Here is a 15,988-nt window from a genome sequence, read left to right on the forward strand (position 1 = left end):
CAGTGCAGGAAACACCAGTTCAATCCCTGGATCAAGAAGATCCCCTGGAGAAGGAAATGACAACCCACTCCAGTATTCTTGCCTGGGAAGTCCCATGGATAGAGGAGCCTGGCGGGCTACAGTCCGTAGGGTTGCAAGAGTCTGACACAACTTAGCGACTAAACTGCAGCAACGGGGTCCACTAGTGTAGCTGGAGACAGGTGGGTAGAAGAGAGTATAGTATTGGAGTGAGTTATTAAAAGTGATTATTGGGACTTCCCTGGTATTTCAGTGTATAAAATTTGCCTTGCAATGCAGGGGACATGGGTTTGATGTCCAGTCGGAGAGCTAAGATCCCACATGCCACAGAGCAACTAAGCCTGCACGCCACAACTACTGAAATCCTCCTGCACTGCAACTGGAGAGTCCATATGCTGGAAAGAACCTGCATGATTCAACTAACCCGACAAAGCCAAATAAATAAATCGTTTTTTTTAAAAACTGATTGTTAAGGCCCAAAGAGTAGTCTCAGGCCATTCTATTGTCTCTGCCTTTGGAAGGATAACCAAACGAGTCAGTAAGACATTGAGGAGAAAGATGAATAGTGGTCTCCATGAGCTGATTAGAAGCTTCTGATAGATGTTTGGAATCCCAGTCTCTCTGCAAATAACAATATTATCAATGACAACAACAAAAAAACCAGAACAGAAATCTAGAAATGAGAGTTGTGAATCCTTTCTTTCTATAAGGCCCCAGGAACTTCTCTGCTCTTTGGACCTCCAAGTCCAAAGGGACCATTTTTGTGGCGTCTGTATGTCATGGCTCAGTGATTCTTCTCTAAGCTTATGAAAACAGTTCCTCAGGGCCCAGTGTTGTTCTAAATTTCCCAAGTGGGCCTCTCTTCCTGTCCTCTAGAGTTTGCTTTTCCCCCATGTGCTTTACATTTGACTTCAGATCTTGCTTAAATTAAGATGACTGTTAAATGACTGTATTGATAATCTTTCAGTTAGAAGTTAAAAATCTGGGGAGTTTTAGAGGTCTTTATACATCTCACAGTTGATCAAGAGAATGCTAGGTATTCTAAGCATCACAAGAGAAGTTGGCCACAGCAGGTCCCATTTCTTCCATTTGAACAGATACTCCGAGGATAAGTTGCAGCACGGAGGCGCAGAGACCCCTTGCCTCTTGGCTCACTCTTAATAAACAGAAAGGGGAGAACTGTCCTACTTTGCAATCAATCGTGAAAGATCTGTAAATGTCAAGAATAAAGAAGTCCAGATGAACTTGGCTAAGGTGCAATTTGTGGTAAATTGCCCCTCCACCTCCTAATCACGTAATTCATAGTTCCCAGCTGGTTAAGGACAAAGATCCCACCGAGCTCTTTGTTCATTAGAACATAGTTTCAAGCTGAGATCTCTGCACGTGGGCTATTCAGTTTCCACTCCAGCCCTGTCTCAAAATCTGGAACTTTGGACAACATTCTTACCCACTCTTTGTGTCAGCTTCCTCTTCAGAGAAAAGAAAATAATCTGCATTGTAGAGTTGTTTGGAGACAAAATTGGTAACCATGATTACCAAAGATCTAAAGTTACACAAATTGCCAAGGATGTAATGTTAAACTCATGTTATGTAAAGTGAATTATCTGGAAGAGAGTGTTCATTAGTGTTACTAATAAATCAGTGACCATTCTCCTCTGCCATTTCTTCTCAGGGCTTTAAAAAAGGCACAAAAACAGATATAAGAGAAAGGTACAAATGTTTTTCATCACTTTAAAAAGTAGGTATTGTCTTCCTGCCTGTGTTCTGGGAGGCTGGATACCAGCACTGGAGGACTCAGGGCATTGCCAAGTGACTCTTTCCTTTTATGTCACAGCTGCTTCTGTGTTTATCCTCAAGTTAAATTTTGGAATTATCATACGAAAAGGCAAAATAAACTAATGTGTATAACAGAAAAAGTAAAGTAATTCTCATAACAGGAATGGCCATATCAAAAAACAGATTCTGACGTGTGTAGAAACTTAGTAAATATCAAAAAAAAAAAAAAAAAAAATTAGTTCTTTCACTTTTGGCTGTGATGAAGTAGCTTATAACAAATCAGTCTTCTCACCAAAACAACTGAAAATACAAATAAAATATTCTAACAGGGATGTCTGTTTGAAGGTGTCAGATTGCTGCTGGGGCCCAGACTTGAGCAATGAGATCCTGGAGAGAAGGGAGAGCCACTGAATTGAGCCATACTTTCTGCATATTGCTTCTTTCCAGTGGGCATTATTGACTCTTTGAGTATAGGCCAAGAGACCAGAAATGTTCAGGGTGGCCACCAAGAGGAAAAGAAGGCAGAAGAGCTGTAGGCAAACTCATGGGGCTGGGAACACAAAAATTAGAGTTTGAGACTGGACTTGAGGGACTAAATTCCCCAAGAGGAGAGAAGCCCAGAATGAAACCTAAATCTAAGTAACAGTTTTCCTTTTGAGGCATTTGTTGGTAAAGCTGCACAAGAATGAAGGCTGAAAAACAGCAGAATTTTTGGCAATCTTTGGTGCTGGAAAGACAAAAATTGTAGTTTGAGATTGTTGCCAAAACTCAGCCTCTGTTCACTGGTGCCACATAGAAACATGGAGACAGAGTTTTGGGTGATATAGAAAAGAGCTTTTATTGCTTTGCCAGGCAGAGGGGGCCACAGTGGGCTAATGCTCTTAAGACTGTTTAACCACCCTGGAGCGGGTAGTGAGGAGTTTTATAGTGTTCAAGGAGCAGGGCATGATCAGTTCATAGACAATTCTCTGATTGGTTGGCGTCAAGGTGGAGTTTCAAGCTTCATCAACCTTCTGGTTTCAACCAGTCTAGGATCTGTGTTCTTGTGGTCAGCAGTTTTCATCTGGAGGGGGTCTGCTGCTGCTACTGCTGCTAAGTTGCTTCAGTCGTGTCCGACTCTGTGCGACCCCATAGACGGCAGCCCACCAGGCTCCGCCGTCCCTGGGATTCTCCAGGCAAGAACACTGGAGTGGGTTGCCATTCCCTTCTCCAATGCATGAAAGTGAAAAGTGAAAGTGAAGTCGCTCAGTCGTGTCCGACTCTAGCGACCCCATGGACTGTAGCCCACCAGGCTCCTCCGTCCATGGGATTTTCCAGGCAAAAGTACTGGAGTGGGATGCCATTGTCTTCTGCTTCCTATAAAAAACAACTTAGGAATGTGTGTCAGACCTTTATCTGTATCTTTCAAGGAACCGTAAGTTCGATGATTCTGCTATATGGCAGAATTTTAGTCTAAATTGTTATCAGTTTCCTAGTCCAACAGCTGTTCTTTGTTTCTACGTCTTCACATATCCCAGTCATTAACTCTTTTTTAATATAATTTTACTCAATTTTTTCTTTCTTTTTAAAATAATTTTTATTATTTATTTTTATTTTTGGCTGCATTGGGTCTTTGTTGATTTGCGGAGCCTTTCTTTAACTGCAGCGAGCGGGGTCTGCTCTTCGTTGAAGCGCGTGGGCTTCTCCTTGCAGCGGCTTCTCTCGCTGCAGTGCACAGGCTCTAGGCATGGGCTGCAGTAGTCGCAGCGCATGGGCTCAGTGGTTGCAACTTGCGGGTCCTAAAGTTTGGGCTCAGTAGTTGTGATCCAAGGGCTTAGTTGCTCTGTGATGTTTGGAATCTTCCTGAACCAGGGATCAAAACTGTCTCCTGCATTGGCAGGTGGATTCTTGTCCACTGTGCCACCAGGAAAGTCCCCAGTCATTAACTCTTGAATCAGCATTTTCCTTCAAAAGACAAGGACACAGGGGTTTTGTACACAGTTTCAAGACTCACCAACCTAACAAGGAGAAGGACTTTTAGGAAATAACCCATTTGTTGTTTTTTTTAATTAATTTATTTATTTTAATTGAAGGATAACTACAATATTGTGGTGGCCTTTGCCATACATCAACATGAATCAGCCATGTGTGTACATGTGTTCCCCCATCCTGAACCCCCCTCCCATCTCCCTCCCCACCCCATCCCTCTGGATTGTCCCAGAGCACTGGCTGTGAGTGCCCTGCTTCATGCATTGAACTTGCACTGGTCATCTATTTTACATATAATAACCCAGGTTTTTATCTGAGACTCCAGGAGGCCTATATGCTAGAAGCAAGGACAAAGCAGAGGTAGCCTGAGCGTTACAAAGGTTGCTAATCACTGGATCATCCTGATTGGATTGATGTGATCTACTCCTTCACTGCTTGCTAGAGGAACCAGCAAATCCTCTCTGGAAGGAGAGTACCCAGCCTTTACAATTTTTCATGCATATGTGTTAATTCAATAAAAAATTACCAGGCATTTAAGAAACAGACTATGAGGAAAATAAGAAAATAGAAATAGACCCAAGCCAAATAAATAAAAATAAATATTTTTTCTTAAAAAGGGATTTTTTTGGTGGTCCAGTGGTTAGGACACTGCTTCTACCTCAGAGGGCCCAGGTTTGATTCCTGGTCTGGGAACTAAGATCTTGCATGCTGTACAGCAAAAAAAAAAGACCCAAAGGGACTAAAATATTGCTTTTTCAGACAGAGCTTTTCAAATAATTGTGATTAATATATTCAGTAAAATAGTTGACAAGATGAATAATTTCACGAGACAACTGGAATCTATTAAAAAGAATCAAATAGAAATTCTAGGTCTGAAAACTGCTACTGATAGTAAGAACTCAGTAGGTAGTTTTAACAGCAGACTGAACACCGCTAAAGAGAACATTAATGAGCCGAAAGTTAGGTCAGTAGAAAAATCCAGACTGAATCATATTGATTAAAAAGAATGATGAATACAGAAAAGACCATGAAAGACATGACTTATATTGTAAAGGGCTAACATTGCAGAATCAGAGGAAGAATAGGGAAAAATGGGGCAGAAGCAGTATTTGAAGAAACAATGGCTGAGAATTTTCCCAAAGTGAGGAAAGACGCCAAGCCATGGGTTTAAGGAGTATTATGTACCTGAGCTAGATAAATCAGAAGAAATTCACACCTAGCCACAACAGATAATAACTGAGAAAACCAAAGACAAAGGAAAATCTTAAAATCAGTTGTAAGAGACAGATTGCCTATCTTTTCAAAGAAAAAGTGAAAGTGAAGTCGCTCAGTCGTGTCTGACTCTTTGCGACCCCATAGACTGTAGCCTACCAGGCTCCTCTGTCCATGGAATTTTCCAGGCAATAGTACTAGAGTGGATTGCCATTTCCTTCTCCAGGGGATCTTCCCAACCCAGGACTCGAACCCAGGTCTCCCACATTGTAGACAGACGCTTTACCATCTGAGCCACCAGGGAAGTCTTTTCAAAGAAACAATAATATAACAGAAATTCTATAGCTAAATCACTTCAGTCATATCTGACTCCTTGCTACCCAGTGGACCATAGGACACCAGCTTCTCTGTCCATGGGGATTCTCCAGGCAAGAACACTGGAGTGGGTTTCCGTGCCCTCCTCCAAGGGGTCTTCCCAATCCAGGGATCAAACCTACGTCTCTTATGTCTCCTGCATTGGCAGGTGGGTTCTTTACCACTGGCACCATCTGAGAAGCCTAGCTAACCTCATAATTTATGGAAAAATATTGAACGCTTTTTTGGTCAGTTTGGGAACATGATAAAGTCTACCATCACCACTTCTGTTTAAGTTCCTATGAAGATCCTAGCTAATTGCAGTATGGAAGGAAGGAAGGAAGAGGGAGATTGAAAAATGAACAAATAGGGTAATTCCCTGATGGTCCCGTAGTGGACTCTGTGCTTCCACAGTAAGGGGCCCAGGTTTAATCCCCAGTCACAAAACAAGGCTCCCACAAACCATGGTGTGGCCAAAAAAGAAGAAAGAAAGAAAACAAACAAATAAAGCTGTCTTTTGTCACAGATAAAATGATTGTATACATAGGAAATCCAAAAGAATCAACAATCACATTACTATGATTAATAAATAAATTTAGTTAAGCCTAATTATGATGTCAATAATCAATAACCAGGTGATACTTTAATACTCTGCCAATAAACAATTAGAAAAATAAACATTTTAAACTATACCATTTACAGTAGATTCAGAAACATCATATATGTAGGACTAAATCTATGAAAATATGTAAAAGACCTCTATGCAGAAAACTACAAAACTTTATGGAGAGAAAGTAAAGAGGATCTAGATAAATGAAGGGATATCCAGTGTTCATGTATGAAAAGAATGACTGCTGTAAAGATATGAGTTATCCTCAGAGTTTATTTACAGATCCAGTAAATAAATCAGTTTATTTACAGATGCCATCACAGAAGCAATCCTAGGAGTGTTAAGAGTGTGTGTGTGTCTGTGTGTGTCTGTGTATATGTAAGTTTATGTAGAAATGCAGAGATAAGTATAGCCACCTGGGGAAAAAAACAAAGCTGGAGAACATAAACTGCTAGATACCAAGACTCATGAAACAGCTGTAAGACTTCCCTGGTGGTACAGTGGGTGAGAATCCACCTGGCACTGCAGGAGACACCGGTTCAACCCCTGGTCTGGGAAGATCCCAAATGCCGTAGAGCACCTAAGCCCTTTTGTGCACAGCTACTGAAACCCACGTGCTCTGGAGCCCTTGGGAGATGCCACTGAAGTGAGAAGCCTGCACGTTGCAGTGAAGAGTAGTGTCCACTCGCCACAACTAGAGAAAGCCCACACACAGCAACGAAGACCCAGAGCAACCAAAAATAAATAAAGAATTTGGGGGGGGTGGTGTGAGAAAAAAGCTATAGTAACTAAGACAGCATGGGACTCTTGCTATAAAAACAGACAAATAGACCAGTAGAACACAGGCCAGAAACAGGTTCACACATATACAGTCATTTAATTTATGGCAAGTCACTCACTGTCTTCAGCCACAGTTTCCTCATCTATAAATGGGCTTAATAATAGTTCCTACCACATAAGCTTTAAATAGTGTATATCACAAGGATTGAGATGTTATGTTAAAGAAGTTATCACATATGGAGGGGACATAGCAAGTGCCCAATAAAATTTAGCCAGTATTAATGTTACTACTTGACTACACTAGTATAATTATTACTCCTCCTCCTATTACTGTTCATTTTCTCTATTTTGCAATAAGATCATCTAGAAGTGGGGAATGTGGGGACATTAAATCCTGGCTAGCAGCAAGGAACATTTGGGACAAACACAGAAGAGCAGGAAACTGTTAGTTCTTAGTTTTCCTGGAAAAAAAGAATTGGAGCTGAGAGTTAAACTTCATGATTCAAGGACTTCCCTGGCTGCCCAGTGGTTAAGACTTGCCTTCCAATGTGTAGGGAGTGTGTGTTCATCCCTGGTCAGGAGCTAAGATCTTACATGCCTCAAGGCCAAAACACCAAAACATTAAACAGAAGCAATATTGTAACAAATCCAATAAAGACTTTAAAAATGGTCCACATTAAAAAAAAAAAAATGTTATGATTCAGCCAGAAGATTGACTTGGAAACTGGAGGAGAACTTGGCCTTCCAGTGTCGGCCTGTTAAGTGCATATAACTGTGAGACATTAGTAAACATTTATGAAGCATCTAAAGTGGACTTGTGCATATATGTGTTTGTAAGAATATCTGAGAGCCTCTGTGTATACATAAGCCATTTGTAAAAACACTGTGTAGAAAATGAAGTTCGTCACCTCTTCTTTCATCTGAATCCTAGCCAGGGAATCTGAGAAAAAAATTTAGACAGGATATTAAAAGGTTTGATTCCATAACTTTGAATGAAATTTTAATTCCTAGCATCTTTGGGTGAATTTGGAAGTTCATTTTGTAGCATAGGTCACAAAGTTTCTGAGGAACGAGGACATAATGACACATTTAATTTCCTCTTGTATTCATATGCTAAAACAATGCCTCATATTTCATAAAGTGGGTTGCTACTCCACAGTGTCGTGCTATGTAGCCGAAGGCTTACCGATTATTCCAGCTATTCAGTATCTCCAGCCTTCCCATATTCCAGCCCACATGACATTGGCATCCTGTATTCCTCTCCCACTGCTCCGCCCAAAAGAAGGAATACTAGAGACCTTCTACCACTTTAAAACACTTCAGCTGCCTGGCCTGGGATTGTGTTCAGCTGTTCTGAATCCTGTTTCTCATGCTGCCGCTGCTGCTAAGTTGCTTCAGTTGTGTCCGACTCTGTGCGACCCCATAGACGTCAGCTGTTCTGAATCCTGTTTCTCATGCTGCTGCTGCTAAGTCACTTCAGTCGTCTCCGACTCTGTGCGACCCCATAGACGGCAGCCCACCAGGCTCCGCTGTCCCTGGGATTCTCCAGGCAAGAACACTGGAGTGGGTTGCCATTTCCTTCTCCAATGCATGAAAGTGAAAAGTGAAAGTGAAGTCGCTCAGTCGTGTCCGACTCCTAGCAACCCCATGGACTGCAGCCTACCAGGCTCCTCCGTCCATGGATTTTCCAGGCAAGAGTAGTGGAGTGGGGTGCCACTGCCTTCTCTAGTTTCTCATGCTACAGCTTCTATTTAGGTGACTTTGCCTACTTGTGTACTAAGTCGCTTTACTAGTGTCCAAATCTTTGTGACCCCATGAACTGTAGCCCACCAGGCTCCTCTGTCCATGGGATTCTCCAGGCAAAAACACCAGAGTGGGTTGCCATTTCCTACTCCAGGGGATCTTCCTGACCCAGGAATCGAACCTGCGTCTCTTGTGTCTCCTGCATTGCCAGCCAGATTCTTTACCGCTAGCACTACCATATAAGGCTATTTACCCCCTGAGTTTTATTTGCAACAATAAATTGGTGATGAGATCACTAAAGTAAAGTTTTCAGCACAGTGTTTTCATCAAAGTCGCAATTGGTGGTTATTATTGTTTTTATTATCACACAGCCAGGAGGCTTATGTCCAAGTCTTTTGTCTCTAAACTTCATGTTTTGTTATCATACTGCTGGTAATTTGGCCAATTTGATGATATAATTTGGTACTCAGTCTTCCCAAGAAACTTGGTCAGGACCCTGCCTGCAGCTTTTCTGTAATTCAGCTCAGAGGTACCAGCCAGAGACCCCTTTCCCCCAGTACTGGCTCTTCTTTCCTGCCCTTCATCACTAATAAAACCTCCTGATGGGACCCCTTTCTGTGGGGGAGGGGAGAGGAAGAAGTAGAGCTCTCAGCTCTGGGATAGCTGCCTGTGTGCCTGGCATTGTGGAAGTGTGCCTGTCTTACCTTACAGAAAGTGTGTGATTTTGTCCTTGTGTATTCCTTCCCAGAAATAGCTTAATTTCCCAGATCAAGTGAGGAACAGTTGGCATCTGCTGCCCCCTCTTCCTGCAGTTCACCCAACCTATACCTCACAGTCAGGTTAGAAGTCTAGAATTCCTCTGAAGTCCAGCCTTTCAAGTGAAGTGTTCTTATTGTTAGGAACCTACCACTGATAAGCTGCCCAATGCAGAATGCCCATTTAGAGTCTCCTTAGCACATGTGCCCCCACCCCTCTGAATTCCTGAGGAGTCTCGACAGAGAGACTCTTTATTCCGATAGTGCCCATCAGCAGTTCCAGTCCTCATCAAGTCTTTGTTTTAGATGTACGTATTTTTCTTCCCAATGTGATTAAAATCTGAGAGAGAGAAATTCTTGCCTCATACTTCGAGATCTTCATGTTGCTTAAAAAGGGCTGCTTGACATACTTGACAGCTCATCAGGAAAAGGGCTCCTGCAGCTAAAATTTCTGCAGTGCTTTCTGTCCTGGGTCCTCCACAAACAGGTAGCAAGTACGCAGAGTTCTCCCAGTGAGTGGCTCTAAAACATGCTGTGTAGGAGACATGCTCTCTTATTCCCGAGGGACACTTCTGTCTGCCCAGCTACTTGGCTGACCCCTCGCGGAAGAGGACAGCGGGCTGGAAGCGCTTTCTGAGTGAGATTGGGGATGTGGGTGGAGTCCCTTGAATCAGGAGAAACAGGAGATGATGGAATTGCCAAAAGAAGTCTTATCATCCTAATAAAATGAAGCACATGATTTGCATTCCAGGTCCTTCAACTATTCTATGGGAACCCGGGCATTTTCCCATGACAGTATTTTTATCCCTGATGGGGGAGCAGAAAGTGAGCAGACAGTTCAAGCAATGTCACAGGACAACATCCTGGGCAAAGTCAAAACTCTTCAGGTAAGACAGCTTGAAGGTCAGAGGCATAGGAAGGGGGAGGGGGGCGGCCATGGAGGGAAGTGGGAAAGGTCCCTGGCTTGGCCTTGAGTCATGGATTGGGAAGTCCAGGGGTAACTCCCGGTGAGAATGTTTGCTTTCTCAAACCTGGCTTAGTTCTCTGGAAGCTTCTGTGCACCCATGAGAGGTACACTGTCGTGTTGTACCCACCTTCAGAACACCCCGTCTCCTTTTCTCTCAAGGTGTTTCCTCATTTTTAACTGGACTTAATGAAGACAGGTACCCTAGAGAAGCTGCAGAACTTGGGTGGGAGGAGAGCACTCCTTTCCACTGAGTGTTGGCCGTAATGCCTGAGTGCAGGGTTGACTGTTGGCTGGAGGCATGCACAGCAGACGCACCCTCTCTGAGTCTCTGTGCTTGGACAGTGAATGGCTGTCACGGGTTCTGTTGTGTTTCTGACCCTGGCTTCCCCGAGCCATCCTGTCCCAGAGGGACGCTGTGAAGCTTTTCCACTTCCCTCCTGTTTGCGCTGCAGAGGTGGGCAGTTTTCCTCCATAAAACTGACTCAGGTGGTAACTCCTTTAATAATGAAGATAAAATAATTCTTCACTGAGTGAGATTGAAATAATGGGAAATCCAGGAAAAGCAAGGGGAGCGAAGACCCCTGCAGTCTGACAACATAGGTTTGCCTGAGTGCTCAGTAGAACTCACTCACCCGGCAGAAGTGCCTAAGCAAGCACTTCTCTGAGCTTGGGTTGCTTGGAGGCGATCCAGACTGTGTACAGGGGACTCTAGTGTGCTGGTTTCCATCTGTTTGTAAGTCTGCAACAGTGAATGAACAAATGAATGAATGAACCAAGCAAAAAAATAACAAAGGAGACAGCTGGCTTGAGTAGCTATTGACATGATGAAGCATGGTACTCAGAGTTTTCTACTTGCTTGAAATATTCTTGTTTCTACTGAATATTAAGCTATGTATTTTGTGACCTGTGTTTGGTTACATATTCCACATGTACTCAGCTAAATATAGCATATGGCAGCTGGGAAACAGCCATCACCCTGGAACCACACCCAGACTTGCCTAGATCTTTATACCTACCCCCTCACTGCCCAATGCCATAGTCCTGCCCTCAGAACTAACCTAGGAACTTCCTTCAAATTCCAGCACATCTTGACTAGCTCCCGTTCTTGGTTCTTGCTGGCCGTACTGCTACACATTTTATAGACTCAGAAAGGAAAGTTAGCCTTAGTCACTTCTCTTCAGATGGAGAAGAGGAAAGGGCAGTGATGGCCGAAGAAAACCTTGACCCCACCCCCCTCCTCCTTACCTTTCCTTCTTGAAGTTTCTGGCTCCTGGATATTATTCCTAAGAAGTAATGAACCCTCATAATAGTCCCTTTCTAAGGGGAGTGACCTGCAGGTCTCAGCCTACAAACCAACTGTATTTCACAAGGGCTTTCAAGGAGTTCTTTAAAATTAGGTAATAGTCTGTTGTCTTTAACGGTAGCACCTGTGTAATACCACACCTCATGCCAGCACCACTCCATGAAGTGGATTTGGAGTTGTAAAAAATAGATAATTCTGCAATATTGAAAACGTAGAAACTCAGTAGAAATATGTGTTTGTGTTAATGATGTAAGGCATAAGTTTAAGGAATCTGATTTCATAATTAATAAAATGTAAAACAACTAACTTCTCTGAAGCAACAGTTCTGTTAATGCAGGAGGAGAAATGTGAGGGAAACAGAATAGCTGTCTAATTGAACGCTGTCCTCTGGACGACATGTACTCACATGAGGTCTGCCTAATTTTGCTTCTGCTGCATGGATATGCATAAGCTTCCTTACAGCTCTAATGCTATGTTTTGAAACAATATAATAAGAGACTTTTGCTTTTCAAGGAGGGAAATGGGGACCCTTATCATAGCAAATGTGATTTTTGGAGTGCCATAAGATATCACTGTATCACTCCCAAAAGACTGTGCTTTATTTTTCAGTCGACTAAGCAGTATGTTCCTGGTAAGTCATAGAAATAGTAGTTAACTTATTAACTTGCATGAATGCTTTGCATTTTTCCATAAAAACGTTATGCTGGTATTGATGCTTAGTAAGCAGCATAAAAGACTACCCCCTCGTAGACTCCAGCATGGAATGAGGGTGTTTATTTATGTCAGACGCATGTATGTTTTTTATGTCTGGAATTGTCTTTGTGTATGTGTGTATGTTTATTTTAAAAAGAGAGTAGTGGATAACACCTATTTGACAGTAAATGTCCTAGCAAGCTAATTTGCCACCATTATTAAGACATTCTTTTGAAATGAGATTTCTACTGGAATGCCATTAAAAAAAAAAAAAAAAAAAAAAAAAAAAACCCAAAAACGTGTTTGTTCTTTTTTTTCTGGCTCAAGAAACTTCCCAGCCCATGGAAACCAGAGCTGTGCCTGTAATGACTGCATTTGGAAAGGTTGCCCCCTAGTGTCCACATATAGTCATCTCAGCCAGAACTGTCCTAGGTTGTACCAGTAATGGTTAGTATCCGTCTGCTGAGTACAGAATGACTGAATAGAGCATAAATAAGCCTACTCTTTCCTGAACACTGTGAATCTACCACCTGCCAAAATTTCTGTAGCAAGCAATTGAACCTTTAAAAGAAAAATTACCTTTTTTTCCCTGAGTATAAAGATAATGCATGTGCATAGAACAATTTTAATATACAGGATAGTTATAAGGGACAGAAATGACAGTGGTGTCCTTTTTGAGGACCCTGTACATAACAGTCAGTTGTTCTATGGCCAGAAAGTGAAATAAAAAATGCCTGACAGGCCTCTGCCATCACCTGGCTTTGTGGCCTCAGGACAAATCATTAAAGCTCTCTGACCCTCATATTCCTCATCTGGAAAACAAGAGGATGCATGTGATGGATGATCTGAAGAGCCCCTCCAGTTCTTAAAATCTGCCATTTATAGAAAGTCACTGTTCATCTGCTAGAGCACGGAGTGGCTTTGTAAGCTTTGCACTGCAATGCATTGGACTCCAATGACCTTGATGCTCCCAGAGCACATATCAGGGAGGTGCCTGTTTATTTCAGAGCAAACCAGGCTGTGAAGTATGTATGCACCTACTGATGATAGGAATCAGGAATATCACAGTCCAAGCCCGCAGGTGATTTTTAGAATAATGCCAGAGCTTTGTCGGAAAATGCTTAGTCTATTAGTCCACGGACTGTTTAGCTCAGGAGGAAGAACCTCTGTCTTCAGTAGCTGCTGTCTCCTGCCAGGCTGGATTTCACTTTAAAATGCCAAAGTGTCTTACCTTTGAGGATTTGAGCACCTCGTGCTGCTGTCGACACAAAGGATAAATACCTGCTCTTCTCCACTTCTGCACAGAGCAGATGTCTTTAAATCTGTGTGTGTTTGATTTTGCTTATTCTCTTAAATTCATTTTAACTATGGGAGTATCTGGAGTTCGCTCGAGAAGACAGCAATTTTATTTTCTCTCTGCCTTGTTCTTATAGTCGTAGTATGAAAGATGGCTATGAAAAATCTGGGGAAATCTAAATTGGCAGTGTGAGAGCTACAGAATATGATGTGCTTGGAATTTCTACACCATAGGAAAAGAGCCTCATAAATATAGATGTGCATTCCTATAATATCATTCTCCAGCATTCCATTTTACAGCCAAATGGCCAAATTTGAATGAATAAAATATTGCCCCTTTAGCTCACATTCCAGTCTAACAGTAACTCTATTCATTGCCATCGGTAACACAGACTCAGTTTAGGCACAGAGGTTCCACTCTCCCTTCTGGTTATTATCTCAGTGCATATAAAGAATCCATGGATATGTAAAAATATACATATTTATTAAAATACATCTGCCCATAGATGGAAGGAGTGGTAATAGTTTATTTCCCTGGAAGCTTAAGGGCAAGCGCATCTTAACGGTCTGGTTTTGAGTGACTGCTTGCATCACAGTTCTTCCCATGACAATGCCTGAGTAGTGGGCAGAATAAAAGTCACCAAAAAGCCATATTTATCCCTGTATTCAATTCGTTCGACATCTGAGATGGCAGATAGGTTTTGGCAGTCATCTTTTAGTTGTCAAAAAGTCAGACAAAGTGTCCAGCAGTCCCGTCCCCTCTGAGTCAGCCAAAGGAAACATTTGGAGCAGGAACCACAGATCAGGTACAAGAGCCTTGGCCTTGAGAGCCTGAGGCTCAGTCACCATGGCCTTGGCCCTGCAGCCCTGCCCTGGCCTGTGACCACTGCAGGGTGTGTCTGCGAGGACAGTCCTTTGTCTGGACAGAGCGGCTGCCTTCCTGTCCCTGGATGGTGGCCGTCACTTTTTGCATGACCTGGGTCCTCCCCTCCTCCTTCCCTCGCCCTCCTCCCAAGCTCCCTAACCAGCAGCCTGGATTTGTTTTCTCTGGAGGAATTTTAAATCAGCTACCTTATGGAGATGCTCATTGTTATTCTCAAAGGCAACAGCATTGTGTTTCTTTTGCCAGGATGAACATATCCGCAACATAAATCAACCCTCAGATACACACACATTCTCATTCCCTCCCTCTCTCTCCCTCTCCCTCCTTTCCAATCTCCCCCATCCTGCCCCCTTCAGCTGTTGTACCTGCCATCAGGGCTGCAGATTCTCCTCCCTGGGCCTCCTGTCTGCCCCCTGCACCCTCCTCTCAATTTTCCACTTTAACTCTCAACTTTGTTTCTTAACGTCATGCTCTCCATTTCCCCAGTTTTGTCCCACGTACCTTATTTCATCTGTTCTTATCACATCTAATATCGCCCCCCCCCCCATTTTCTCTTTCATTTTCCTTTGGTAGCCACAATAACCATCCCATCTTCGGCGTTTATTTCAATATAAGTAATGTGAACTTGACATCAGTGTTCTAAAAAGGGCTCTAACAAAAACAAACGAAAAAATCAGCACATTCATTCTTTTTGTGATGGTGGCCAAAATCCTAATGAAAGAGCATTAATGTATTAAGCTTAGTCTCCTGGGGAACTCATTAAAGAATTATTCTTTCCATTCTGAGTAGAAGAAATACCCTCATTTTAGATATTCAAGAACATTGGTAGGTGGCAGACCCTGACACAGGAGGTCTCATTCTAGGGTGATTGGATAAAAGTTTTTAGCTCTTTACCAGCACACTTAGAGAAGAGATAACTGGTCAACCAAAGGCTGGGCTGGGAGTCCCAGAGGGAACCCCTGCCCAGACTGTGACTAGGATGCAGGAGCTCTTCCTGCCACTCCTGCCCAGGCCCCCATGCGTCTCCCACAGGGCAGCAAGAGTGCCACAGGGCCTGTGGCTTTGTTACACCATGTCCTCTTGTCTAACACCATCGGCTGTTCTAACTGTGCCTGCTTATTGATCTGCTTAGAGTAGACACTAACTGCTGCTTCCTGCTAAACTCATTTTAGAAGACACCCTATTGCAGCCTTCTCCTCCCTGAAACTCCTTTAGGCTGTAAAAGCTGTACTTCACTGGCTGAACTTGGGCTTTGGATGTGTGCTCCCTCCCCGTGGTGTCAGGGGGAGCCGGGTTCAGGCTGAGATACAGCAGATCAAATCTGAGTCCTTGTCTCTCTGTGCTCCTGACTTGGCATGCTGGGGTGCCCGGGGTGCAGGGAGGGGACCTGGGGCTCATCTCTTTCATGTCTCTGCAATTTCACCGTCCGCCGTGTAAAGCCGAGGGGGAGTTGGGTGAAGGTGGATTTGATACTCTTGAGTTCAGAGAGAGAAGGGGCATTTTCCTCAAGGGAGGCCACCTTCAGTAAGGTGGTAAAAATGCCGGATCCTCTCTTTCTGTCCCAGTAAGAAGAGGGAAGCTTAGTGTAAATTTATGAGAACCCGTGGAGCACAATGAAAACAGCACTGAA

The 15,988-nt window shown here is 43.1% G+C and overlaps 1 protein-coding gene and 2 long non-coding RNA genes across 5 annotated transcripts in view; 1 reads left to right on the top strand and 2 right to left on the bottom strand.

Annotated features, from left to right (window-relative positions):
- CRACD (capping protein inhibiting regulator of actin dynamics) overlaps positions 1-15,988 on the top strand; it is a 288,315-nt gene that overhangs the window by 247,688 nt on the left and 24,639 nt on the right. The window contains exons 1-2 of one of the 3 annotated variants that reach the window (XM_055588638.1): positions 8,152-8,409; positions 9,968-10,103. In XM_055588638.1, the coding sequence (XP_055444613.1) occupies positions 8,309-8,409; positions 9,968-10,103 (237 nt within the window). In that variant the 5' untranslated portion in view covers positions 8,152-8,308. Of the gene's footprint in view, positions 1-8,151; positions 8,410-9,967; positions 10,104-12,096; positions 12,118-15,988 lie in introns of those variants that run through there. The other 2 variants (XM_055588637.1, XM_055588639.1) reach the window with 2 other exon arrangements.
- LOC129657885 (uncharacterized) lies at positions 1,716-8,021 on the bottom strand. Its single transcript, XR_008717145.1, has 3 exons — positions 7,905-8,021; positions 7,627-7,658; positions 1,716-3,738 (listed from the first exon to the last, which is right to left on the bottom strand). It is a non-coding gene; the product is annotated as an uncharacterized LOC129657885 (long non-coding RNA).
- On the bottom strand, positions 10,547-11,551 carry LOC129657886 (uncharacterized). Its single transcript, XR_008717146.1, has 3 exons — positions 11,429-11,551; positions 10,816-10,922; positions 10,547-10,679 (listed from the first exon to the last, which is right to left on the bottom strand). It is a non-coding gene; the product is annotated as an uncharacterized LOC129657886 (long non-coding RNA).

Source organism: Bubalus kerabau, chromosome 7, assembly GCF_029407905.1.
Source record: "Bubalus kerabau isolate K-KA32 ecotype Philippines breed swamp buffalo chromosome 7, PCC_UOA_SB_1v2, whole genome shotgun sequence".
Lineage (NCBI taxonomy): Eukaryota > Metazoa > Chordata > Mammalia > Artiodactyla > Bovidae > Bubalus > Bubalus kerabau.